We start from the raw sequence: 27,907 nt of genomic DNA on the forward strand, positions 1-27,907 counted from the left end.
TTCTGTTAATGTATTCCACATACTGGTACTGTGCCAGCCTTCAAGCATTATATAATATTCTAGTGTGTGTATGTGACAATGACAGAGGAGATGTACATGTGCAGTTGGCCTTTATTGCATGTAGTGAGTATGAATGTGTGTGCAAAAACTCAAACACACCCTTCTCCACAGGTTGGGGTTTGCATCTCATCCATGAATTGAAGGGGCAGCTGTCATGGAGCTTCTCATCAGCCCCTGACTCACTGCGTCTACTTCAGGCTTTGTTCATTTGTTTGGCTTTTGGCAAGGCCAGAGTTGACATGTAGACAAAGCCAGAGATTTAGGATGCCTCGAGATCCCAACTGCTCTCAAGACTGTGACTTTAAACAAAAGCTGTCTTTTAGAGCATGTGTGTGTGTATGTGTGTATGTGTGTGTGTGTGTGTGTGTGGTGGGGGGGGGGGGGGGTTAACAATAAGCAGCCCAGTGAGGCGTATATGTCTCAGCTTAGTATGGTCTTGGCTGTAATTCAAACTAAACACTGGCTCAAATTCCCTGATGCTTTGTGTAGGCACTGACTGATATATTTCAAAAACACAAACAAGTGGCTTTTTTGGATATGCCTTTGTGTTAAATGGCTGACTTGTTGAGGTCCTGGCATTTCTTGATTGCATGAGCCCAGCCCAGAGTAGGAATGCTTTGTCTTGAGGGTGTTTATCCTGGCTGACCTGTTATCTCTGAAGGACAAGTCTCAGGATATCTGATTTTGTAGACGTATGCAGCCAAGGATTGGCACAAAGTGCTATCTGACTTACGGATGGGTACGCGGCACAGAGACCACGACTCTGCAGGGGCCTTTCAGCAGCTATTTATCACAGTCTATCTGGATCCCATGCGTATCCAAATGATTGACAAGGTTAAATTACTTTGTGGCATTCTCAGCCAGATCTCTTACATTAGCAACTAATCCCCTTTAGCATTCATGGAATCAGCCATTGACATTTTTGCAGGTATTTACCTTCATTGAGATACTATCAAGTCTGTGGCTTGAAAATGAGAAAAGTTTGGGTAGATTCAAATGTAAAGCCATCCATATTATTATGAAAATGCCACTGTAGGTTTTAGAGTTGAATGCTTAATTTTAAATAGGCTTACGAAAGCCAAAAGAATCTGATGTGCCATCAGGAGCACAAGGAAAAGTAGAGGAGGAAAAAAAGATTATAATCAGTGTAAGGGTCCAGGCTACCTTATCTGCTGCATCTGTTGTGAAATTCAAAAGGTTTGGGGGAATTTGGAGCCGTCGTGGCTGAAATGGATTTTCTCAAACAGAGGTGAAGTCGTAAACGGGATTTGGAGCTGAGAACATCCCCAGAGAACCTGCCACAGCTAAAACCACACTTTAAATGTCTGTGTGGTTTATGTAATCACAAATCCAAAGGTGAAATGGCATGACAGGGTTTCATTCTTTCTTTCTCTTTCTTGTTCTCTTTTTTTTGCTCCATTTTCATACACTTGTTTACGTAAGAGGACTGGAAATCTGCAAGCAATCATTCCAGATAGCTCCAGTCTTTTTCCTTCGACCTTTCCTTCTCTGTGAAGTTTGTTAATAGGAGTGAATGAGTGCCAGTTGGGATGAAACAAAGCCTGCACACAGTGGATGTCTCCTCAATAGCATCTGCACTCAACCATGAAATATGTTCTTACACAGCAGTTAATAGCGAAACACTAAGTCAGTATATAGTTGTGACCTGGGGTCAGATTCTCCCCAACGCTTGTGGCTGCTAACAGGTGAAGCACAGCCTCAAGTGTTTTCTCTTTTATCAGTACAAATTGTTCTGGTCATGGACAAAGTCTTGCTATTGAAAACACCTAATGGTTTTCATCAGTTTGACCTTATAAAACTGCAGTTTACCATTTAAGAAAAAAAGACAAGGTTAAAGTTGAAGGCTGTCGACGCTGAAATAAAATACAACCACTTTTTGATATCAGAAATATGAAAACGTCTTCTCCTGGACTCTGATGAGGGAAAGTGAGTGGGTGCTGGTCAGTTACCTTGAACACAGATGACGAGGTGAATTCCAAAGTTAAAAACATCAGTCAGGAATGTCAGGAACGAGGGCAGTGACAGGAATCACATTACATGTATTCAGTGATTTGTGGAATGAACACCATGAAGCATTTGCTCCCTTACTGAAATACAGAAATGGAACATTGTTGTGCTTTATTATCATTTGTTAGATCACTTGTAAAAGCACAAAGCTTTTGAGTTTTCAATGAATAGATGTAATGCACAACTGTCCAGTTTTTGGCTATATAAAGTTGCTGATGGTGTTACACAGAAAGTCAAAGGTCATCAAAAGAATAACACCAGTGTAGATCCAGAGGACGCCTACACCTCACTTGACACATTATAAGAGTCCTTACAAACTAAAAACTATGTTACATTTTCGTCAGTTGTTGTTGTAACTGTTACATTGAATAACCATATCACCATTATCTTGTGATGGATAAATAAATATGTTCAGGAGATAACTATTAGTCTTTGAGATCAACTCAAAGGCTACAAAGACTATCTTGTGTATCCTTTGCTAAACAGTTGCCAATGCTAAAATGCTACAACACAGTGTAAAGCACAAGCAATAGCAGAAGTAGAGAAGAAAGGAGTCATAAAGTCAACAAAGTAACTCAGTAATCTTAAACAACAATGTCTGGTAAATGTTTCCTAAAATTAGCTAGCATTAGCAACCCTTAGAAAACACCAGAGTGTACTGAATCAAATGTGTGTTTTCCTTCTTATGAATTCATCTTTTCATTTGTGTACTGTGATTGTGTAATTTCTTCTCTCCGAAGTTAAACAGTCTCACTCTAAAGAAACACTATGCTTTAACTGTTAAGTTATACCTACAAAGGCTTGAGTGTGCTCTTAAAAAAGACATTTATCTCACACATATATGTCCTTTCAGCCCTGCCAGCCGTATGTCCATTATCACAGTCTGTATTTCAATTTGTTCACTTTCACTTCAAACATAGCCTTTTTCTCCTGTCTGAATCCATGACAGGATATATATATAGTATGTTCTAGTAAGCCATAAAGCTAAGACAGCTACGGTTAAGAAGTAAATGGACCATAAATTTCATAATTGTTGGTGATTAATTTTCACAGTTCCATTGTGGACTGTTCTCAGAATAATAAAGTAAATAATCTGCCTGCAGTGCCAGCAGAAGCTGAGTGATTTTATAATCCAGTCAGTGGAAAAGTGTGTTTAGTATCCTTTGTTATGTAACGGTTGCTTGGCTTCAGTTTTTCTGAAAAGGTACATGAGTATCAGCTGGTCAGGGCCCACCTAATATTACTGAAACAGTTCAATATGCTTGTGCTTGTTCACAGGAACATTGCTTAAGCACACATTCCTTGCTTTTAACTAAACTGAATGAGTAAGATTTCATTGGATGTCAAATATTGAGATTTATCTCAACTAAATGAATGGGTGGCAAATTTTTACAAACAGCACCTTAGAAAATACAACCTTCTGTCAAGATAGTCAACAAACATGACATCTACATGACAGTATCTGCTCAGGACAGAGAATTATTACATTCCACACAGTTATATATCAGTCATTACATGTTTCCAGTCAGCAAACACATGCTTACACCACAGCTGACAACAGCATTAAAGTCTTTATCAGATCTGGCTTTGGGGCTTTTTTGGGATGTACATGTCTTTAAAACAGCAGCGTGCCGGTATGTTTGCAGGTGCACAGTGAAAACATGCATCATGAAAATAGCTCACTGGCCTGTAATGACTAGGTAATAGATGATGACGCAGCGATAAACGGTAAACTCCCATCTGGATCGCTGAAGGGAGCGACTGCGTCCACTGATGCAGACTCTCATTATGGGCTTGGCAGGGCTGGCTGGCAAGGTAACCGATAGTTACCCTGCCCTGGATGTGAAGCCTGGCATTATGTCTGATGTGTGCGTGCGTGAGTCGTGCATGTGGAGGTGGAGGGCGGGGCTGCCAGAATACACAGGTGGCCCTCATGGAATCACTGATTACAGAGCTTGAATGACGCCCTGACATTAGGAACACTTTCCCTCTTTGCAGAGCACACCTTTGAGGATTAAACTGCAGGAAAACTTATTAGCTTTATGGCACAATTAGAGCAAGATTACACCTCATCCACTAATGGATGCATGATGTCAAATTTGTCCTGGAACAACCTAAGGTGACATTACTACCTTTGAGAATTAAATTGGCACTCCACAGATTTCAGAGTCGGGTTACTCGTCATCTCGTCAGTGCTGCTCAGCCTGTGAAAACAGTTGTATAATGTCTCCTGTGGCTCTGGAGTAAGCTCTGTAAAGTCTGAGAAAATAACCCTGATGACTTCTCAGCTTGGGCTTGGAGCTGAGAAGTCATCATTCATACAGGGCTTAACAAAGGATGTTATTGAGCTGCATTGTGGGAAATGTAGGAGGAGCGTTTTTGGAGGTCAGTCTGTTTCTTGCAAGTCCCTCAACTTTAGGGAGGCATGCTACTAAATTGCTCAAGTACCCCTTTAAGAGGGCTTAAAGGGGTACTCCAGCAATGAACATGGTAAATACATCTTTTTCGCTTGTGTTTGCTGTCTGTCTGTTTGCTGTTTGCTGAATACTACAACAGTGACTCACTCTGATGTATCTATTTACAGTGCAGCTGCACAAATTCATGCTGTTTTAATAGTTATTAGCATTATCAGTGGTAGTAGCTTTCTGATACAGCTGTGGGAAAGAGAAAAGAATTTAGTGAGGCTAATATCAGTGAGATAAATTAAAAATAGTAGCTCTTATTACAAGCTGTATCATTTCCTGTGACTCACTTGTGCATATGAGAATAATTTAAATCCAAAGCAGGAGTGGCGGACTCCGCCACAAACAATGAAAACAATTATATAGTTAGTTAATTACAGACTGTGAATACATGGAATAGCTATTGCTGAAAAAAACCCAACCATGAACAGTATCAAACAGGTTTGATTTTATGAAAATCATTCAGTATATGAATAAGGTGGAAGAGTTGCATCCCAGCACCACTTCTGTGTTATTCATCACTGCAGCTTCAGTTAGTTTGAGGGTCCAGCCACAGTTCTCATGAGAACCTCTACTTAACTAAGTGCCATCACATGGATTTTTTTTAATGGTGGTCGCGGTTCAAAGTAATGTCAATGATGTAATTCTTATGAGTAATTCTTTCCTAAGCCATTAAGTTAGGTCTCATTTATTGTAGAGGACTGGAATGAATGTTTCAGGTCTGGAAAGGTTTTTAGGTCTAGAAGTTGTTGTTGTTGATTCACTGAGGAGCATAGCTTGTGCTTTGCTGCCAGAGAAGACTAAACAGAGGATGACTTTGTAACACTGTGCTCTCTCTCTTCACAAACTCTGTGATAATTATGCAGTGGTTTGCAAATACAGGCTCAGATTTCTTAATGCAATTTCAGCCACTTATGTTACCATTAAAATCACCAAAATGATTCTGCTGAAGTGTGCTTGGGGATAAAATGCTATGTTATTATAGCTATTTCAAATCGCTAATCACTAAAATAAGCATAGAGAAATAACACTGCTGCCGAAATTCATCAGAGGATTATTCAGAAGAATATTTTTGAAAGCTCGGAGGAATGCATTAATGGATGTGAGAAGCAGGGAGGGCTGATTGCTTGTGCAGATGGTTTGGTGGATAAGATGCTCCAGATGCCTGAATGACCCACATACAGTAACCGCGTTACATTAATGATTACAGGCTAACTGGTCGAGGATTTAGGGTTCTTTATGTAAGTATTTTTGGTTCCAAGTGTTTCAAACCTATAAAGTCTGTGGATAAAACTGTGGCTCAAAAAGATGCAGATACATTCACATGCACAGCCAACACACGCCCCGTTACTGTCAATCCTGTGGTTTCACGTCCGGTGGGGTCAGCCTTGCTTCTGTATTTAGATACTGCTCATTACAGTGAGAGAACACAACAACCGCATGAGGGCTAACTACCGGTGTCCGAGCAAGTGGGAATGTGTATTGTTTTTAGGAAAAGAGGAACTGTGGAGAGATTCATTATAGCAACACTCACCTCTTGCTTCCACTCCCAACCAGAGAGCCTCAAGCCATATGAACACGTCTTGATTTAGACTTGTAGAAAAAATAAATTATGATGGAAATTCCTTACAGTCAGTAATTTTGTAATTTTAGACAGAGGGCGTGGAAGTCACTTCTCCTTGAAATGTTCAAACACATGCAGACTCAGACGCAGCAGCCGCCGGTGAACCGTGGCCAATGCCAGCCACGGACAGAGAGCATGTGTCCTTGTGTATTGGGCCAGAAAAAGTGCTTACAAATCACTGACCATTTTCAAAGTTTGAGCTTACAACCTCCCCAGCACGTGTTATAAACGGGCACTGGGACATCAATCATGCAGGGCTCTTTAACAATTACCCATGTGAGGAAAGTCTCTGGCAGTCAAATATCAGCCTTACAACTGGTGTAACACCTGCAAACACCTGTTAGACTGCTTTTATGAGCCTTTTGTGAATGAATGTGTCTTTTTGTATTCACTCAAAACATGGATCTATAAAGAGGGATAATGTTTGAACTCTTCCTTTTTGCATTTCTTCATTTTTCTCAACCGCACAAGTCTGTTAGATGTTAATCATGTGACTTGCCAAATAAACACCAGACTAATTCAATTTCAGACAAAGGCTATTAATAGAGGCAGCTCAGATGCGAAGGAGTCTTGATTAATTACGTCAAATAACTGGGGAACAAGTTTCTCATCTTCATCCAACAAAGAGTCCATTGAGGTGGAGGTCAACGTGGACGGCCCCACTGGTTGAGTTCCACCTGTGTTATGTCTGCTGGTGACTCATTCAAAGACACACATGGTCCTGGTACTTTCAGTGACAAGAGCCAGGACCTAAATAGAAAAACAGAAAATAAAAAAAGCTGTGTAACTAAGGAAGAAAATGTTCCAGAGTGAAGAGACTGGTTGCTTAATATCCTTGAGTGCAGTGTACTTGAAAAACATCAGTGTCTGGTAGCTACAGTTATGTCACATGCTTATCCTTTTCCTTTTTGTCTATACTGTCAACGCTTCTCTTGCATATGTTTTTTGAACCTTTGTTACAGATGCATTTTTTTCCTATATTTGTCATTGATTTATTATATAGCTATTTATGTTAACCATTGTTACATATACCCATGACAGTTGGCCTTTACATTGTCTTATAGCACACTGATGATACACCTTCACACAGAGACAATTTTTTCAGTTAAAGCTGTTGACAAGAAGTATTAATTAGTGTAACAGCGACACTGTTACACTAGACTTAGTAAGACAACTTTTTTTCAAGTAATTTGGTTGAAACAACCCTTTAAGAGACCATCGATCATAAAAAACCCTGTAAGCTGAGGCTAAATTCTAAATGCAAGTTATGTCTACTTTGAAACAAAAAAAAAAGTTTAAAAGTGGCCACAATGCTGCGAATTCTACTCTAAAACTTAAACTGTGAGATCTTTACACCACACAAACTACATGTTGACCTTGTATTTATTTCCATCTAAAGGCGATGAAGACTTCCTTCCTTCCTTGCAGCCACAACAGTTCAAGTCCTGGCATCTGACACCAGACACCACCCACCAAGCCGCAGTAGGTGCTTTTTTTTTCTACGCCTAGCAGTTTAGCTGCAGCAGCTCAATTTAGATGTGATGTGACATACGGTTCCTGTGTATTTCCTCTAAGGAATATTTATCTCTCTGAAATGACTCTCCTCTCACATACACATAGGCACACACACCAAGAAGCCAACAAAAGGAACTGACAGCTCAGTGTTTTCTGTCTACAGTTATTATCTGCCAAGACTTTAATAACTCTACAGTGACGCAGATATGAAGGCTTTTCATGACACCCCTATATGTCTGCTTTTAAAAATACCTGTCAAAGTTTAAGATAAGATTTACTTTAACTTTGAGGCTGATCTCTTCTGTCTCCATTTTTGTTTTTATTGCATCACAGTTCTGCATTCAGAGAGGGAAAGGTGGCAGGAGAAAGAAGCCTAATGGTCTGCAGCAGACTAATCCAGGTTTTAATATGGAAAATACATGAGCTAAGATGTCTTGAGAATAATAAAGTGTGGCACAGAGAAATATTGTTATGTAACCAGGGATCTTAGGCTTCAGATATACTCAGTCTGTCCTTATGTAAAGGTTGAACTTGATAAATAGTAAACAGAGTGACATTTTGATCGACATCTTGGTTCTGGAATATCAGCACAGCAGCAGCGGGCCTGCTCCTCTGAGCTGTCACAGACTTAGATTTTCAGAGTGCTGTGTGTTTTGTCAAAATAAGATGACATTTTTTCAGCTTTGGCTTCGGCAGTGTACAGAAATTAATAACAAATAATGAATCATGAGACAAGTAGGAGTAAGACTGGGAGTGAAAGTGTGTGTCTGTGTCTGTGTTTTATTTTATCCAAGAAGCGAAAGAGGAAAAAAATGGAATGATTTTTTTTTTTTTTTTTTTTTTTTGCAGATTTTCTGCATCAGACGTGCAGCCCTGAAAGAAAACTGCCACGTAATTTTTTGTCAATCAGCAACAGTTGGTCAGAAACCTTACAATACCATAATACCATAGTTTTACATTTGTGAGGCACACGACAGACACATATAGTATAAACACATAAACTTCATATAGACTGTGCTTACGAGAATTTACTATCTCAAAAAGTCAGTGATCTGAAACTGGAAGGTTTGGCTTCTCTAATTTGAAACTTGACCATGTCGTTCAAGGATACTTTCCGATACAAGATTAACACAACAGCTAATGATAACACCAACCAATTTGCAGTTTCCCTTCTGTAGACAGACCATCTTTGATTGTCCCTCTCACTAAAGGAAATATAGTGTATCATCTTTCATAAAACCAGTCAATTTTATTATTTTTTTGGTTAACTCTAACCTTTGCTACACCACAGTGACAGTTTCTAACGTAAAACCTTTGCCTGTCCCACCACTGATTGGCTGTCTGACTAAAAATAACTTTTGCGTATTATAAACCACATCATGACAGCTCCAGTTTAGTACAGTTATTTGAATAATTATCTTGTCTTCCTTTCTGAAGGCCATTATGAAAAGAGGAACTCAGTTTTGTTTTACTGTATAATACGCATGGTTTAAGTACAGTCACTAAACACAGATGTGAAGTTCTCATTTGATTGACAAGGTCTCTGAATACAAGTTCAGAATTCAAGTTATGTGCTACAGAGACAGTGATGGTGACAATGTGCTCACATATTCACTTTTTAATGTATTGTAGAGCTGTAACTAATGATTATTTTCATTTTACTTATCTTGTTATGTCCAACCAAGAGTCTAAAAAATATTTAATTTTCTATCAAATAAGACAAAGAAAAGCATGAAATCTTTATGATGGAGAAGGTGGTACACAGTGATGCTTGGTGGTCTTGCTTGATAAATGAGTCAAATGATAAATTGAAAAATGATTCATTTTCTGTCAGTGGACTTTCTGCCGAGTCATTTCAGCTAAAATTTATTTTACAATCCTCTCCATAGTTTCCAGAACAACAAAACTTGGCAGTAAATAACAGATTATTGGACTGTAACAGCCATAAAATGATGATGATCTCTAGTGGAACAAAGACAAAACGTTCTGACATATAATTCACAGAGTAAAAACACCCAGAGGAATCATGAATGTTGAAAAAAAAAAAAACAACCACAGTAACCTACAAGAGTGCTTTCAGCTACTCTAAGCAACTACCTGTAGTGTTCTGTTGTGTGCGCTCTGCTTTCATAATGTGCTGCGTGTGTTTCAGCAACATTTTTGCTGGCCCTCTTCCTCATTTCAGTACAGGAAGTGAGTTTGCAGTCAGAAGCAGAGCTGGCGCCGCATTCTGTGACGGGTCATTCCTGTAAACTGTTGTGAACATGGTACATCTCTAATGTCAGACTCCGCCACTGCCACCATGCCCTGTTTGGGCGATCATCTCTCGAACCACACTTGATGCCATCACTGCAGGCGAACTACAGATCCTACAGGTGGGTGTACTGTACTTCACATCTACTGCTTCTGCTTTGGCTCGGTCAAAGCTGCTGTACAGTGGGAACTGTTATTTCTCCATTCTGGTCAACTGAACCTTGTGTGATGTAACTTAATAACAGATGTCACATACACAGAATCTGTTGACATACATGCACACAAATATGTATTTTTCATTAATCATAATGTCAATTTTGTGAAATTATTTGTGCTTTGGAGCAGGATTTTGCAATATATGAATTCAATATTGTTAATCACTGTTAGGCTTGAGCACACAGAGCTAGATGCTGTAATGGAAAATTGAGTCCGATAGCATCTAGACTCAGCTTCCCCATTTTGCAGTGAGTCTGTGAGTTGAGATAGTTCAATGGTCAGCTTATAGGAAGTTACAAACTGTGTGGTGCAGCGGCAGAGAGAAGTTAGTGAAAAAATCCAGAATGGCACATGAGTGGCATATTTAAGGACTTGAAAAGTACATTTACATCTCTTTCTCTTTCTATCCTCACTTCAGGCCGGAGCCTGGTCCATCTGGAGGATGGGTAATATGATGAGAAGTGTGAGTGCCAGGGACAAGGTCAACACTGAAAACTATGACAGCTCTCAGAAGAGTAAGATCTCGCTGCTACTTACTAACTAACATTAGCTGTTTTGTAATTTAAGTATTTCAAATGTGCAGAGCGGAAGATTTCTCCACTGCTATTGCTTAACAAGTTGTTACGCACTGATCTCTGTGCTGAAGCTCGCTGATTTCTTGGTTGCCGGGAACTATTTATTTGCATGTTACAGTATGTTATTCTGCCAGCAAATGTCATGATATAGTATGCTACACTTGAACGAATTTAAAACAAACTTTCAAATATAATTAATTGGCAGTAGTTTCTGACTGAGCTCTGTTCTTGGACATTTTTGGACATTTCCAGATCATGATGTCTGTGCATCAGCATTTGGCTGTTTGTAAGTGTTGTAAATATTGTTCTTAGCAGATTCCGAAGATGACATGGTGGTGGTGCTTCAGGACTACCCGTCTCCTGAAATCAGCGAGCCCATCTACACAATGGGGGAGAAGCTCAGAATCATCGCACAGTACGATCATGTTTCGCATTCTTGAAAACAATCCAGTATTCCATTCCAGACGCGCATTTGTTTGACAGAAGATCACAAATAACTATGAGGAAATATAGTCTAACAGAAAGAAATAATCGCTTGATTCATCAAGTTTACAGTATGGAGAAGTGCTCACACTAAAGGTCAGTTGTTGATTCCTCTTTGCTTCTTTCTGGTGGCCAGGGAGGCCTATTGGTGGAGAGTCCGCTCTGTCCAAACTGGGAAGGAGAACTACATACCCAACAGTCATGTGGCAAAAGTGTACCACGGGTAAGTAAAATTATACTGACGCTATTATATAGTATTTGCCCTAGGTCTGTTTGAGCTTGCCTCCTCTATCAAAGATAGAAGTATTTAATTTGAAAAAAAATTCTATAACCCAGAGCTTGTTTTTGTTCTGTTAGTTGGCTGTTTGAGGGGGTAGAGAGGCAAAAGGCCGAAGAGCTGCTGCTTCTACCTGGGAACAGAGTGGGATCCTTTCTGGTGCGGGAAAGTACCAGGGAGAGAGGTGAGAGCGTTTACTCAGCAGAGTGTATAATAAACCCCTTTTAATTTGGGACAACCTTTGGTTTTCAGTGATGGTAAGAATGTAAAGTCCTGCAAAGGAGGAAATAAAATACTTGTCAACAAGTAAATATGTGCCAAGATTAGATCAGGAAGATGTTAAAACAAGTGTGACAGAGTAAAAGGGAAGCCAAGATCAGATCTAGTCAGATCCAAGTCATGAAAAACAAGATTGTGAAATGATAGTAGCTGATAGCAGTAGCTACCTGAATATATGAATTCTTAACTGACTTGTAATGAAGATTGAAAAATTTTCAATATACCTTTTTGGTTTAAGTTAAAACAGTAGAAGGCTGTTGGCTAAAATTATCTGTATATATATATCTATTGCCCACACCTCCCACCCATTTACCCATACTTTCTGTAAAGGTAAATTTCAGGAAAATAGTCTTACTATTTAAAGACCTCAATGACAAGAAGAAGAAAAAAACACCTACCAGCTTAGCACAAACAATTGTAAATAGGGTAACAAGGTAATAAATTAGATCTTGTTTGATCAATCTGGGTAGTTCTTGGCCAGGCAAAGTGGAGTTAGCCTACTGCTCCTAGCTGAGAAATAGTCCCCCCCCCCCCCTTGTAAAACCAGAGTGTGTCATTCTTAAGATAAAGTAGTTAGTGCTGATAGGATTTTTTTAAACAAAGCTAGGCTAGCTGTTTCAATCTTCAGTCTTTTGCTAAACTAAGCTGACTGGCTGGTGGCTGAAGCTTAACAAAATATAAGTATCAGTCTTCATATCTAATGTGAATAAGCATATTTTTTGAAATGTATCTCTGTACATCAAAACAGGTTTTAAGGGAATTGCCTGTTGGTTTAAGCTATCTCTGCTTTTGCTTTGTCTCAAATTTTCAGCATAAGTTCATCAATAGTCATTGATGTTCTTCAGTTTCTGGCAGAATTGGAGTATATATATATATCATAATGTGCTTGGTGTTATAATGGAAAGCCTCTTTTATTAAGTGTATGGTGTTTGTCGTTTCCTAGGTCTGTATTCACTCTCGGTGAGGCACAGGATCATAAAGCACTATCGTATCTTCAGGCTGGACAACAGCTGGTACTACATCTCCCCACGCCTCACTTTCCAGTGCCTTGAGGATATGATCAACCACTACTCTGGTGGGTAGATGTGCAAACATTTGGACACAAAGTAGACAGATGTAGGCCTAAAAATAAACACAACTACGCAAACAGGCTTTTACTATCACATGTACTTAAACACTGAAAATAATTTATCAAGTTCTTAATATAGAATGGTTTCTTATCAGGTTATATATTTCCTGCTCTGAGAGATCATTTTTGGAACAAAACAGGAAATGAGATACAATATGTGTGCTTGATAATGACCACCGGTGCGTACAAAGTGAAAAATGTGCTAACATTATTTGCTGTAGTGCAGTTATTCTGTCCGAATGTATGTATCCCCAGCCCAGCCCCTTCACAAGTTTGGTTTGTGTGTGCGCACTTGAGCAGCAGAGTGTGAGAGTGGTTAATGCAAATTGTGCAACATAACATACAGTATTATACTTCCCCTACCTTTGCCTTTTCAGACTCTGCAGATGGCCTATGTTGTGTGTTAACTTCTCCCTGTCTGTCGGGCATGACCCTGCAATCAGATGCAAATCCTGGAGCTCCACCCGTAGTCATGCGCCGCAACTTTGACTGGAAGAAAGTGGACAGGTAAAATAGAGGCTTGGTGATGATTTTTAGCAGCTTTAATTGTGTCAGCATGACAGCACATAATGATTCTGGCAGATTCCAGCTTGTTTGGTGTCACCTGATGCTGAAACAGCAGATGTAAGAATACAGATTAGGACTCCAACTAACGATTTTTATCAACAAGTCTAACATAGATACTCAAGTTGATCAAGTTCATCTGGTCGTTTAGTTTCAGTTGGCTACTTTTTTCTTAAGTTTTTCACAGAGGAGGAAGAAAATTGTGATGCTAAAATGCTCCACTTTCTTTTTCACCTCTTATTACAGGAAAGAGCTGGTCAGCACAGACAGCTGCAGTGACAACATGGTGAGCTACGGTGTCAGAAACAGCATCGCTGCCTATCTGTCCTTTTCTGGGAATCAAGACTCTGCACAAATAAGAGCAGAGAGCAGGAAGAAGAAAAGCAAATCTGTTTATGCTCTCCCTGAAAACAGCATCTCAAACCTTGACTATGAAGATGACCTCTAGAGACAGCACTGGGGATTTAAAATACTGGAATACCTTCAAGTGGAGGACATCCACCACATTTCTAATGTCAGCAGAGGACTGTGCTGAACTGACACTGATCTGAAGCATCCCAAGCATCGAAGTGTGTTGTAGTCTCTAATGTGAGCACTTTGAAGTACCTTAACAATAACACAAATTGCATGACCACTTACACGTTGACTCTGCTGATAAGAAAGAACCGTATGACCGTATGTTGAACTGGATGATGGTGCAATTGAACTGTGGAGTGTATTCTGCACACGAGCCGGAAAAACAAACAGCCTGCCATTATGATAGTAAAAATAAGACTTGAATGCTATGGGTATTGTTTGGCAATATTAACGTGTATATGAGTATTAGTGGCTTTCAAACTACTCTTGCTTTGTTAATAAATGTTGAATGATCATATTGTGAGCAGCGTTACAGAGCAGCATTAGCAATAACTTGGAGGCATGTTTATGTCCACTAATAACTGTCCACCAGTCTTCGGCCTCCTTTTAGTTCTGTTTTGGTTTCCACCAACTCCAGAGGGAAATATGTGGATCTTTAGCAGCTAAAAGTTCCACTATATTTATCAGTCAGTTGCTAACTTTGTCTGTTTGCTGTTTAGTGCCGGGCAGGTAGTACACCGTGGGTTTATCAGAGCTTTTTTGTGAAAAGCAGCTGCCTGACATCAAAGTTGCAGGTGAGAAAACCAGAACTGTTACTTAAAATACCATAGAAAGCTGCCTACAGAAACGATGATAATTCTCTGTGGGTTTGACTTCTTTCACATACACGTAAACATTTGATCCATTGTTTATATAAAAAAATATAGATTAGAGCAGCTTTAATTTGCAAGATTATATAAGATAATTGGCACTGGACAAGCAGGTATTTATTATTGTACAACTGTATTGTACGACTCTGAACAATGTTTTTAGTTCACTAATATACACCTTAGCATGACATGTCATTTTAAGCATTTGGGAAAAATTTATGTTTTTATGAACATATTCCAGGGTTAATAGCTCCAGTGACAACAATGGCCAAATGTTCTGAGAAGTCCTGAAACTTCCTAAATTCAAATTTCCTCACAAACATCTGGCGAAATTACTGATATGTATTGAACTTCCTCTGTTGAGCCGTGGATGTTATTGCCCGTGCAACGGTCTCACTAATTCTGCGTGGTGACCATATGACAGGCTGACTGACAAATTGCAATTTAATATGATGAAAAAACAACAGCAAATGTTTATAAAAGACACGCAAACACAAGATATTTAGACTACAGTGGAATTATTTGTGCCAGAAAAAGAAAAAAACAAACTCCCCTCTAATATTAGTATTTGTGATTGACCAACTTCCTCTACCATATTTAACAACTTGACCTACACAGTTTTAACCACTCAAACCAAAAAACAGAAGAACTAAGAACTAAAGTAAGCAGAAGCACAGCCAAGTTAGTCAGTTGTTAAGTGAGGTAAGGTCAGTACAGTACAGGAGAGTTCTAGTTTAAAGCACAGGTTTCAGGCCATGCACACATGACTGCAAAATCATTGATTGACTGAATGATCACTAGGGTAGGAAATAAGAAAAGTAAAATTTTGCTACACGAATTGCATGCTTATTTTTCTCTAATATTTGCTATATGTGTGAAATAGTGGACAGTTCTAATTGCACTGGTTACAGGATCCTTGTGCCATTTTCATCATCATCGTGCAGTAAACATCAGTTGATGTGAAACTGCAACGCTGCTGTTAACTTCCCTGGGAACATTGACAGAAACCTTATGCTGTCTAAGACCGGTTTCAGGAAGTCTAAATAAGGTGTACATCCCCAAACCAAAGTACTGCAAAGCTGGCAGCCAAGCCAATCTTATTTTTCATTAAATTTACGAGCCAACTGTGTGTGACCAGTCAAGACCAGCTCAGCACTTTGGTCTCAGCTACAGAGAAGGATCAAATAGTTGTGTTGCCTGGTTTTAAAGTCTTATAAAATAACTGCAAGTAAACGTTTGGGAAGTGGAGCAGAGTGTGTGTGTGTGTGTGTGTGTGTGTGTGTGTGTATGTTGAGTGGAATAATCAGTGATACAAACACACACATCTGGTGGCCTACTGCTGCACCATGCAGAGACTGCCGTCCAGTCAGCATTACTCACTCCTCACATCAGACTGCCTCCTCCAGACCACGTGGAACCAGTATGGAAAAGACTGGAGATGGAACCAGTGGAGGAACGTGCTCTGAGTGAACGTGCGTTGATTAATGACTACATGATTCACTGACAGTTTTAGTCAGATGTGCGCATTACAGCTAGCAAGAGGTGAAGGTCAAGATGTTCATGTGTGAATCAGAGTGAAGGCAAAGTTCTGGAAAAAACAGTTCATCAAAGGCCACTGATATATTCAAAGTAAACTTAACTTTCCCTCTGGCCTATCTGTTCATCCATATTCACTGCAGTGAACATTCAACAAAAAACAACTGTTCCCTGAGATCATGTGAGAATTTACTGTAACCACCAATGCAGATAAGAAAGACAATATCCCATCACCCCGCCAATCATCACACATCTGTGCGTGTACATGGTGGAAACAAAGGCTCTCAGTGAGGTGAAGAGCGGAAGAGGTACAGCTCAAACTTAACAAAACCAGACACCCGCACAGAGCATGTTGTCTTATGAGAAAACCCCCCTGGTTCAGGATGACTTTATATCGAGACAAAGGGGATTCTGAGTCGAGTCCCTTGTTCTCCATCTGAATGTTGTTTGATGTTACCGAGGATGCAAGCACCAAGGAAAACACTTGAACAGTGCTCCCTGGGCTTTTTCAGTTTTTTCCCCTGAACAAAAACAAGAAGAGGAAGGAGAGTTGAGGCCCGTCCATGTCTCTGTCTCTGGGAGTGGGGATCAAGGTTCGTAGAGAAAATGGGGGGATAAGTGAAGGAAATGAAGGGATGGAGGGAGATTCCTCTTCCTACAGCCTGTTTTCTGTTAATCAGGTTCTTCTAATCTCGCCACATCCTCCCCTCTAGCCCGAGGCCCAGCTGTCCAAACCTCTGACTTCACCACTTCAGGCCTGGACGTTCGCTGGTTAGCTGCAAAGAAAATCCAGATAAATGTTTGCTTTGCTCAATCAAAAACGCACTCCATACTTTAATTAAAGCTGCTGCTTCCCCTTTACGTATCATTGCTTTTATTACATGGAACAGTGGCTCATTCTTGAAGTCGACACTTCTCAGAGATCATCTTGAAGAGCAACTTTTTAAAGGGGTTTTCAGACCTGGTCTAATATTAAATATGAGTTCATATTAGTTTTTCTCCCTTAGAAAACACATATAGTTTTATTGTTTAGTTCCTGTTAAAGACACCCCACACTATGAGCTGTGGATAGTTTCAGCTTATTTTGGTGCTAAAACTGACATGTCATTCTAAGTCTAACTCTGACCACTTCCTCTAGATGTAGAGAAGAAATGAGTCTCTGTCTCAATCTAGCCCCAGAATGGACACAAACACGGCAGCTGCAGCCTGAAAGATAATAATGACAGCCTACTTGTGCCAAAATTACAGTGATGGTAAAATTACCCAAAGAAAAACAACAACTTCACTTTCGCAAAGTGAGGCTGCTTTGGACAATTTTCGCCACACCTGTGAAATAACCTCTCCCAAAGAACATTGTCATCACCAGTGAGCGTTTCGCTTCAGAAACAGCACATGAGAACATGTCCCCTAATGTCAAAGCAAGGGCCTCAGCCAACACACACAACCATGTCCAAGGCTATCCAGCAAGCCAGGGGAAAACAAACAAAAACCCGAACAAAAAAGCTCCAAAGGTCCACATCTTTGCCAGGGAACGGGCTGCTCTTATGCGGCCTGCTAGGGAATCTATTTCTGCTCCCATTGCTTAAACACTTTTCTCATAAATACTACTGAATGAGGAAGTGACGTTCATCGTGCTCATAAAGTTTCTTTTTTCATGTTCCGTATCAAATAAAAGGGAAAAATATGAAAAATACTTTGTGTGCTTTCATTGAAATGTTACTTGTGAGTGAACACATTAGTGCAATGACCTTTGTAAGTTTTGCATAAGGAAACTTTTACTTTGCTTGTAACTGCTGCTTTATTAGCTGGACTTGAGTGTTCCTGTTTAAAGCTAATAGTTAGGTGTGCTTGGCGTTTTCTACCTAACACCATAACAATACAGGAACATTTCCACACCTTAATGAAATGCCAAGAAGTTGGGAAAAACCTGAAAGAATAGAGAAGAAAAGAAAACAACATTTGGATCTGGAAAGCTTCAGTCAGGCAGAGGCATAAATGAGTTTTTCTGGGAAGCACTTGAAGGATAGATATTTGGATGAAAAGGAACAACCTGGCTCTGCTGTCATTCAAGTGCCAGCTGAGTTAGAGCCCAGAGCATCATGCTACTGCTGCTGCTGCTGCTGCTGCTGCGCTACAAGCAAACACAAGAGGTGGAGAGTTCCTCTTGGAGAAAAGTTCCTCATTTTCCATGAGGAGAAGTCTAAGCAGCTGTTTGCCACGTGGCTCCTTACAAATAATTAACGCAGAGCACTGTAGTGTCTGATTAGAAATTCAGCTGTTGGTAAACCTAAATAAGCCCAGTTGGTGTCTTTATATACATGCATATATCCCTTTCAGCATCTCATAAAAACAGTCTTGTTAAATTTTACTGCTTTGGCAAGAGAAAGCATGTGGTAAGAATCCAAAAGCTGAGACCTCTTAATACCTGTAAATTATTCCTTGACTGTGTGTGAGGATTTTGTGTATTACCTGGCAGCACGCATGTTCTTTCCATTGCCCTCAGCTCCCGTTGAACCCCGTTTGTCTCTGGAGGATGACAGTCAGGATGACAGGCGTGAACAAATTAGCGTCAGGAATGAGTCTGAAGCACTTCGTTGTCAGCGAAATGAAGGAGTAAAGGAGGGAAATAAAGACGGATGGGCTCCAGGTCAAAAAGTCGACATAAAATTGATGTGTCACAGAGACAGAAACTAATATGTGATTAATGACACCAGTGAGTCAATTACTGGAACACTCATTTTTCAGACTAGCCTGTGATCTCTCAGGCTGGACATTCAAATGATTCACAACACATTTGCTTGTATCCTACTCTGCCCTTACAAAGTACGCAAGGAAGTAAGATGAAAATATGATGAAACAAACAAACCAGTTTAGACCATTTTGTTTTGTTCACCATTTTGTTTTTGTTTTTTGCACTTTCGAGGTCAAAGCAGAATGATGATGTCACTGGTGGGGCAAAAACCTAGCATCGCTCTAAAACTAATTTTTAGGAAAAACTTGTTTGACCTCTGTGCAGTTTTGTGCTATAATGTTTCCACACACAACAGTACACAACAGTGATGAATGAGAGGAGAGACGTCCCTGCAACTGCTGCCAGGGACATTTAATCCTGTTCTCTCTCACACACACACACTCACATCTAAAATACTGATATCTTTTTTATCCTTTATCTGAAGCAGATGTTGATGTAACTGATTCTGGTCATGCTCTATGTCAGTCACTGTGTTGCTCATGCAAACGAATGAGTTGTTAAAGGAATAATCGTTTGTGCATTTTGGTAAATGCACAAATGATTCTCCATGTGTCTTTCCCAAAATGTGGAACTATTCCTTTAAGTCACAGTCGCATCTCCACTTGCACATGATTTTTTTTTTGTTGTTGTTATTGCTAAAAACCCAACAACAGAACAAAGGAGCAAAAAGATCAAGGGAAAAAAATAACAGGGCCTAGCTGTTAATGACATCTGTATTGTTGCCATGGTAACAATAAACCCACTGGAAATCCAAACAAAGTAAAATGTTGTGATTTCTTCCTCAATATTCAGTCTGATCTTTTCAGTTGGAATTTAATTAGTTGTATCCTGTTCAATTTACTGTCACCACTGTAAAGAGAGGGAGCCTTGATGCTTGATGTGAAACAGTTCTCTGATGAAATATGTTTTGACTAAAGGGACTGATCATAAAGTTGACATAGACAAATAAACACACACATATTTTTAGTGCCTGAAGCCATCACAGCCTTTGGAGAGAGGCCAGAAATAACAGATAAGTTCTGACATGATTGACCGCACTTTTGACTGCTGATTACCACAGAGAAAGCTATTAATAACTTGATATGGGACCAGCTTATCAGAGTGATATGGCTCCTCCTCAGACATGACATTTTGTAAAAGCTCACTGAATCCTCCTGAGGACCAGATTCAAATCAACAGCTGAGAGTTCTCTCTGTGCTGTTGCATGTTAGCCCGTTCAGTGACAGCAGAGTGACGGCTTCATGCCGTCTAAACCTTTTAAGGGGAAAAGCAGTTTACAAGTACGTTAAGTGTCCCTCTTGTTGTTGATCAGTCCTTTCATTACAGCATCAAATGTGCTCTTGCTAAAATTCTCTGACACACAAGCAGCCCTTTAAAAAATACAAGCGTCACCCTGAAATTACACTTTCCTTTCACTGACACTCACTGTACATACCAGTGAATCAAGGATTTAAATGTGCATTTTGGCAGCATATGGCTCTGTTTAATGATATATGCAGGTGTGTGTCTCTGTGCTTTCCAGGAAAAAGACGGGTCTAACTGCAGCAGACCTCTCTCTATTTTCCTAGATATTTATGAAATGATGAGATACTGAAGGCGAGCTTGTGTTGCACGCAACTCTCCTTCTAAACACTGACTTGCTGAAAGTGTTATGGATAGCCTGTCTGCATGAACCACTTAGACAAAAGAAATCTTCTTTCTTGCAATAATTCTCTCCATCTGCATTATAACAGCAAAATATCTCATCTGTCTCTCTTGTTGACAAACTCAGATAACTGTGCCACGATTCAGGAAATCCTTGATTTTCTGGTCCGCAAATTTACTTAGGTGAGTCCAATCCTAATAAGAAGATGAAAGCCACAGGTTTTATGTGAGCCACGCAGGCACCCCCCATCTCCCCCCTCCCTCTCTTGGTCAGAGCTTGTCTCTTCCCTTATCAGGCTCTCTTCTGGCAGGGAGGACCATCTACAGAAGAAAGCTGGACATCCTCCATGTGGACCGAGAGACTGCTGAAGTTAAACTGCCAAACAGCGGGCCAGAGAAGACGAGCAACTCACTGCAGCAGTAGCTGACGTGGAGCTACGGTACGCGTGCATCACACGCACACACACACACACACACACACACACAACTGCCTGTGCAGCTGGAGACACTCGAGATGCCTGTCTGACAGCCAGCTAGTGAACCTCAAAGTCGGGTCTTGAAAAGTGGGAGACGGAGTGTGTTTCATTCCAACAATATGCAGTAGTTAAACAGTCAGGAATGTACACAGACTGACAGATACATATAGGCAATGAACAGACTGATAAACACGTATGCAAACACACTCATACACACTCTTGCAAATACCAACATCCTGTGAGGAAATCTGCTGGATAACAGGATGGGCTCTTTTCCCTCTGATGCAATTGTCATACATCTCATGATGCCATCTATTGTGACTGAGAATCTACTGTATGAGATTTATTGCATATTCTGAAGATTTACAGTCTGTGACAAATCCTGCTGCATGGATTCAGGACTTGAGCATCTATTTGTTGCTCTTATCGCAGCTGTTACAGATATAGTTTTCTGTGGTAAATAAAGGATCTCAAGCTGTTAAATCATATTATTGATGGCTTTGTTTGTTGGACATGAATGCATTTTAAGCCTGATGCAAGATTGCATATCTATGGGATACTCCCCTTGTGTCCACTGTTTCCACAATGGTGTTGTGTTTCATCTCTGAATTAATTGCAGACTTCGGCCTACCACAGACAGAGGAGTAATGGAAAATCTCATTACGATGGGTCTTGACAGCAAAACTTTCCAAGTCCTGGTAGTGGTGAGTAGATACATGGAAAAGTCATTGTGCCCATTGCACCCCAACTGTCAGCATAGTCTCTCTCGTTCTTGCGCGCTCTCTTTCTCTCAATTGTATGACTAAGATGAAGTCATCATTACTTAATCTGTCTCGTGCCGATGCCAATCCCCAAAAAATGTTCCCTCAGCATTGTCCACACTCTGCAAGTAGCACATTGTGCCAGATATGTTCGGTATGTGATTGGTCTGGGTCAGAGAGGGGCTATTTGTCAGATCCAGGGAGGGGAACATTCCTTCATTCCAGCTTCCATTCTCTCTCAGACGTCTTCATTACATAATCCACTGGGACGCAGACTCACTATACATCTGTGTCTATCTGTCATCATGTGAAAATCATTAGAGCCAAGTGAAAATAAAAGACAAATCAAAGCATGGAAATTGAACAGATGATCACAGGCACAATGAGGTGACACAAGAATAGTACATTGCTTAACTGGTTTACACATAGTAATGTCAGCCTAATTAAATATGAAAATGTTAACCTGAAGATATTTCTTTAGTTTAGGGTTGGTTCAACTTTGATCTTATCTGAGGATTTCTATACTTTTAATTCACACTGACTGTACCTTTAGTTGTTAGCAGTAGCCTGACATCTAGTGGGCAATGTGAAAAGCTGTTGTCACAAAGTGTCCTGAGTTATAGTTTAGCTTGTGCACTGACAGATAAACCTGCTGTAGGGCCCAAAACTACAAAATGCAAATAATTAGTGAATAAATTGCTTTGACATTTGTGTTTGTGATATTTTATTGAAACACAAAATCATTTAGGAATGTTTTTTGACACAGGACCCCTCCACAAAACTGGTTGACCAGACAAAGTCTAATAATGCATCCTTAGTGTAAAACCACCTTTTGCATAACAGATTTGCACTTAATCAAATAAACACAAATTAAATACGATAAATATGGGGTTTTTGACATTCGGAGCCCATGCAGTTTTGAGCATGTTCTGTGTGAAATAAGTTTATGAAAACTATAGTGACAATGTGTACATCAGGAAACTTCACCACTGTTTAAAATTTTGCAGATTACTGTTTACTGCCCAGAGAAGAGAGATGGTGCTGTGAAGAGTTTCGGACCCATTACTGATCATATAAGATGATGCTAGTGCTGTTATGAAGGACCTAGGGAGAGTACTAATAGCTGGGCTGGTTGTACCACTATCATCATCACTTCAGATCAACAGCCAGCTTCTTCTCACGAAAATAACCATTTCAATTTTTTTAGTTCGTTCATGAACTTGAAAGGATTTACTTTAATGTACTGTGCTTTCGTAACGTGTCAAATTCCCCTTCTAAATCCCCAAAGAAGCGGTAAAAAAATAATAATCTCCGGAACCCTTTGCCTCTGAAGCTTTCGGATGCGTTTAACTGACGGACAACTATAGTGTCACACAATTAACCGTCCGTCAAGAAAATTCGTGAACTAGAAAAGACATTATTGCAAACAAGTGCTTTTGTTACATGCCTGTGTTGTGAAAAGTTTTGATGGACGGCACAGAGCAGAAAGAAACAGAAGAAAATGCGCCTTCAGTTATCGACCGATATTACACACGGTGGTACAGAGCCGGTAAGTAAAACCTGACTAAAAATTCTCCTGATGTTAGCTGTTGTGTGGCTAAGTTAAACTTGCTAGTTCGGTAGGAGAGAGCACAAAATAGTTGGTTTAGTCAGCATAATTTAATTGAAAATGTCATGAATACGTTGAAATTATTGTAGTTATTTTATTTTATCCAGATATGAAGGGGAAACCGTGTGAGGACCACTGCATCCTGCAGCATTCAAACAGGTAACAGACATGTGCTAATCAACACCAAGTGGTGATAATTACCAGCTAAACAAATAGCCGTGATTTTGAACGGTTTAGTTTACATTTGGTGACCATTACTATTGAGACACTGTAATGCTGTAATGCCCTAGAAGAATAACTACCACAGTTGAATTGTTCAGTGTCTGTTCTGCTGTGGCTACTTTGTGTATTGCTTCAGTAAGGTTGCTTTATATTGAGAAATTTCTGGAATGCTAATAAGGGCACCGTCCCTAAGTATTTAAGCAAAACAATAAAACAAAAACACAAAGTAAAGCTTCTAAAAAATATAAGATTCACAACAAAGATTACTGATCCCCTTGGTTCAGGCTACAAACTTGTTCATTGAGTCATATGTTTATTATGTTTACCCTCCAACAGGGGAAAAGGGACAATGTAAGAGAGGTGGGAAAAAAGGACGGGAGTATAAAGTGTTTTTTTTTTTTTTTTTTAATTCATTTCTTGGAGAATGTATGACTATCTACGTCTCTGCTACCTGGTGGAGAGTATAGGAATGTTTTGTAAATGTTGGAAAATTGTGTATGTTAAAATGTTGAATAATCAACAAAAAATGTTAATTTAAAAAAAAAAGATTGACAACACAGGTGATACAATCACAGGACAGTTGATTTACCTGTTACAGTGTAGTATTTTTGAGGTCACCCACTGTATTCAGTTGATGTTTTTTCCTGAATATGTTCATATATATGTTGATACCTGTTATTAAAATGTAAATAGGGGGAGTGTAAACGTCTTTGCCACACTGTTTTAGCTGGGTTAAGTCATGTTCAATTGAAGTTATTTACACACTGATACTGTTAACTGTTGGTATTCCTTTTAAAGGTTCACTTTTAAATTTGTGATTGCAGGATATGTGTTGTCACATTAGCAGAGACTCACCCTATCCTTCAGAATGGACGGACAATCAAAAACATCAATTACCAGATCAGTAATGCCTGCAGTCGGCTGAACAATAAAGTGTCTGGAAAGTCCAAGCGGGTAACTCATACAGCTAAATGTGATTTTGGTCTGTGTGCATAAAGTTGTTCTTCTATATCTTAGTTTCACACATTTGTAAGAGGCAAGCTTGACCATAAATGCTTCACAATTCTTTTTTGTCCCCCATTATAGGGCGGTCCAGTTCCTTACTGATTTTGCACCTTTGTGCAGAATAACTTGCACAGATGAAACTGAATACACAATCTACAGGTGAGTCAGCAGTCTGTTTCTCTAGGCATACATTTTGCATGCTTGTTGTCATGATGGCTTACAGAAAGTTATCATCTTTTCAGCTGCATCCGGGGCCGTCTTCTTGAGGTCAATGAGAATATTTTAGAAACACCTTCTCTCTTGCTGGAAAAGGTAAATAATATAGTTTAACACTGTAAACTGTTAAACAGTGATGCACCTTGGCTTATCAAAAGTTTGAAATGTTTCAGTCTTGCTTTGTCTATCAAATCTGAACAGCCATCCACTGAGGGATACATCGCTGTCATCCTGCCAAAGTTTGAGGAGAGCAAGAGGATAACAGAAAATCTTCTGAGCAGAGAGGAGTTTGAGAGTGTTGTCTCCAAACGAAGTGCTGCTGAGTCACAACCCTCTTGACAAGGCTCCACATTCTTGCCTTGGTCAAGTCAGAACTATTTTGGAAGACCTTACCTTCCTTCAAGTCCCACCAGGTAGGGTAAAAACTGTGGGTTAGGATAGCAGTAACCACATATAAGGTGACACTTATATGTGGTTCTTCTAAAGGACACTCTCATTTAATACAAGAATTGCACTGTGCCTCTAGATTATTCATTGTTTTTCAGTGTTTAAGAATTTGAAGGTTTCAGGAAGCACTCTTCTTTGAAGTGCTTTATTTATTGTTCTGTTGTTTTGTAACTTGAAGAGCAAGGAAATCGAGGAAAGCATTATGTTATTTGAATCTTGTAATTACATACTCCAAAAAAAGCCTTCAGTTAGTTATTTTTGTAGAACATCATTAAAAACGACCAACACAGATTTAAGAAAAATATTGTTTATTTTTTATGTGTAACCTTTTTAACCTTTAAATTGTCAAAAGAATAGATGATCCAAAACTAGATCTATGATTTCTTCACATCTGTTGAACCACTACAATACCCAGCATCCTTAGCTGCTCTCACACAATACAAAGAATCTCTAAAGCTCAATGTTTGTTATTCATTTCAGTCATTATCACACCCTCACCCAGTACCAAAGTATTGACCTTAGAATACATACTGTATATATAGATATATATCTATGATTCAAGTACCAGATTATACATACCATATACCATTTAATACATATTGGCCTACTAGGCAGCTTCACAATGATAGTCTTCATAACAAGTACACTTCAAGGCTCCATTTCACACAGGTGCCAGTTCAGAATTAACCATCATTTCTTTTATGAGGAAAGAAAAAGTCAGAGTATAACAGGATACACAGATTATGGTTTGATAATACTTGGGACGTTAAGGTCCAGATTTCCCAAAAGCATCTCAGTGATAAGATTAATAATCTTAACCAGCTGACATTTTGGAGAAACCTGGCCCAAATAAAAATATGTCTCCAGTAATTAACACTAGAGGACTAAGAGCTTTATATTTCATACTAGTAGCAAGCTGAAGATCACAGCATCTTCATGAGGACAATCATATTTGGTGTTAAAATGTGTTTTTTTTTTTTTATTTATTTATTTTTTTGTTTTGTTGCAAATGTGGCACATGGAGAACGTTCCATAGCAGATCCCATGGAAATTAGACACTATCATTTGGTATGGTTGACTTAAAATATTTAATTATGTAGAGAGATGCTAAATACAGTGCCAGTGATCAAGGACAGAATGTACCACAGTGGCTAACTTTACATAACAAGTGTTAACATTACATGCCTATGGCATAGGAGACTCGAACACAAGGGTTTGGTGATGATGGCATCATGCACTGTGGGTTTTCAGCCATTTCACTTTTTTTGTTTGTTTGTTTTTTTCATTTGTGCAACACGTTTATAGTACACCACAGAGAGAGTAGGTTTGTTACGCAGAGGCACATAGTGAAGACAGATGTATGGCAGAACTGAGCACTGAGTGGAATTTTTTCTGATTTGTGATCAGTTTTTCAACTCAATATCCAGAGAAGTGGTAAAAGTGATTCAGAAATCAGGCTTGTGCCAGGCCTCTCTTTAATGAGGCTCACTGCTAATGGCAAAGTCTTAGTGTTGGCTGATTGTCTCCATCTTGTGGACTGGGGAGGAACTAGTACTTCAGGTAACAAGCTACCCTGGGGTAAAATTGCCCCTTGGCACAGAGAGCTTGGATCTGCTTTTTCCTCTGTAAACCTTTTCATTCACCATCCAGATAGCAAATACAAACTCTGACTGACCCAAGGCAACCATCTTCACCCCACGGCTCTGGCCCACTCTATGGTGGGTGTTGTGAGGATGAGGGGAGTGAAGTATTTCCTGGATTACATGTTTTCCAGTGAGGTGAGGTTGGCTATGTGCTGCTCCGACGGAGAATAGCGAACAAAAAAGGGAGGTGGCTATTTCCTGGATTATTTGCTCTCCAGCAGGTTGAGACCGGCCATGTGCTGCTCCAAGGATTTGACACCAAAGCCGTTGGTGTTCTTGCTGTTGAGAGCTCCCTCCTCTTTGACAGGCGTGGATGCATCCTGTCTTTCTCTCCAGTCATGCGGGGAACCTAGGCTACTCCTTTCTGACTTGTACTGGAATTGGACAGCATCGGCAGACAATGAATGGAACGATACATGATATGAAAAGCAGATACAACAAATTTTTAGCTTCTGTAATTAATGTAGGTAAATAATTTTCACATTAACTGGATCACTTATTACATATATGTCAAAGGGTTTGTTCTTGGGGAGAGAATTATGTCCTGGCTGCAGTTTCCCTCAGCTCAATTCAGTGTTTTAGCATCTTTCAGCTCATTGTTTTGGTTTTACAGCCTGCAACTTTAATGCCTTGGTTTAATCTCACCGCTCTCATCAGTATCATATTAAGACACTGGTGCTGTACTAGGGCTATCACTTTATATTTGCAATTCAAACATTTGTTTGAACGCAGGAGAAAAATAAATATTCTAACTGTGATGAATTTGTCCACCTTGTGGTCCAGGAGAGGCATTCTTAAAATTCACTGTCAGCTTTATGTATTGTTGCCCTGTTGCTTTATCAGTAAAACAAAAGACAATAGTGAGCAACACCATGCTAATCTGATAATGTCAACTCTGAAGCATC

The 27,907-nt window shown here is 39.6% G+C and overlaps 3 protein-coding genes across 5 annotated transcripts in view; 2 read left to right on the forward strand and 1 right to left on the reverse strand.

The window, feature by feature from the left end:
* The first annotated feature begins 9,875 nt into the window (after positions 1-9,875).
* On the forward strand, positions 9,876-14,337 carry sla1a (Src like adaptor 1a). Of its 2 annotated transcripts, none has more exons than XM_018697634.2 (8): positions 9,876-10,064; positions 10,577-10,673; positions 11,046-11,148; positions 11,353-11,439; positions 11,574-11,677; positions 12,716-12,847; positions 13,279-13,408; positions 13,712-14,337. In XM_018697634.2, exons 2-8 carry the CDS (start codon positions 10,601-10,603, stop codon positions 13,911-13,913), a joined length of 831 nt encoding a protein of 276 aa, XP_018553150.1. In that variant the 5' UTR covers positions 9,876-10,064; positions 10,577-10,600; the 3' UTR covers positions 13,914-14,337. The 2 variants fall into 2 exon arrangements, with proteins under 2 accessions (XP_018553150.1, XP_018553151.1); XM_018697635.2 differs by having other exon boundaries at positions 9,877-10,064; positions 11,049-11,148.
* Positions 14,338-23,057: 8,720 nt separating this feature from the next.
* On the forward strand, positions 23,058-25,820 carry abitram (actin binding transcription modulator). Its single transcript, XM_018697576.2, has 6 exons — positions 23,058-23,409; positions 23,577-23,628; positions 24,516-24,645; positions 24,788-24,855; positions 24,939-25,008; positions 25,114-25,820. Exons 1-6 carry the CDS (start codon positions 23,328-23,330, stop codon positions 25,249-25,251), a joined length of 540 nt encoding a protein of 179 aa, XP_018553092.1. The 5' UTR covers positions 23,058-23,327; the 3' UTR covers positions 25,252-25,820.
* The window catches only part of ctnnal1 (catenin (cadherin-associated protein), alpha-like 1), a 46,571-nt gene continuing 44,314 nt past the window's right edge, over positions 25,651-27,907 (reverse strand). For both annotated transcript variants that reach the window (XM_018697574.2, XM_018697575.2), the window contains exon 19: positions 25,651-27,376. In XM_018697574.2, coding sequence (XP_018553090.1) covers positions 27,206-27,376 — 171 coding nt within the window. In that variant the 3' untranslated portion in view covers positions 25,651-27,205. The remainder of the gene's footprint in view (positions 27,377-27,907) is intronic.

The sequence above is a fragment of the Lates calcarifer genome, linkage group LG3 (genome assembly GCF_001640805.2).
Source record: "Lates calcarifer isolate ASB-BC8 linkage group LG3, TLL_Latcal_v3, whole genome shotgun sequence".
NCBI lineage: Eukaryota > Metazoa > Chordata > Actinopteri > Centropomidae > Lates > Lates calcarifer.

Excerpts from the sequence above, each read along its gene's own strand:
- sla1a (XM_018697634.2), top strand. The coding sequence starts at position 10,601 with ATGGGTAATATGATGAGAAGTGTGAGTGCCAGGGACAAGGTCAACACT. Across the intron at positions 11,678-12,715 it reads GGAAAGTACCAGGGAGAGAG|GTCTGTATTCACTCTCGGTG; the intron begins GTGAGAGCGTTT and ends GTCGTTTCCTAG. Across the intron at positions 12,848-13,278 it reads TATGATCAACCACTACTCTG|ACTCTGCAGATGGCCTATGT; the intron begins GTGGGTAGATGT and ends TTGCCTTTTCAG.
- abitram (XM_018697576.2), top strand. The coding sequence starts at position 23,328 with ATGGACGGCACAGAGCAGAAAGAAACAGAAGAAAATGCGCCTTCAGTT. Across the intron at positions 23,410-23,576 it reads CACACGGTGGTACAGAGCCG|ATATGAAGGGGAAACCGTGT; the intron begins GTAAGTAAAACC and ends TATTTTATCCAG. Across the intron at positions 25,009-25,113 it reads CTTCTCTCTTGCTGGAAAAG|CCATCCACTGAGGGATACAT; the intron begins GTAAATAATATA and ends AAATCTGAACAG.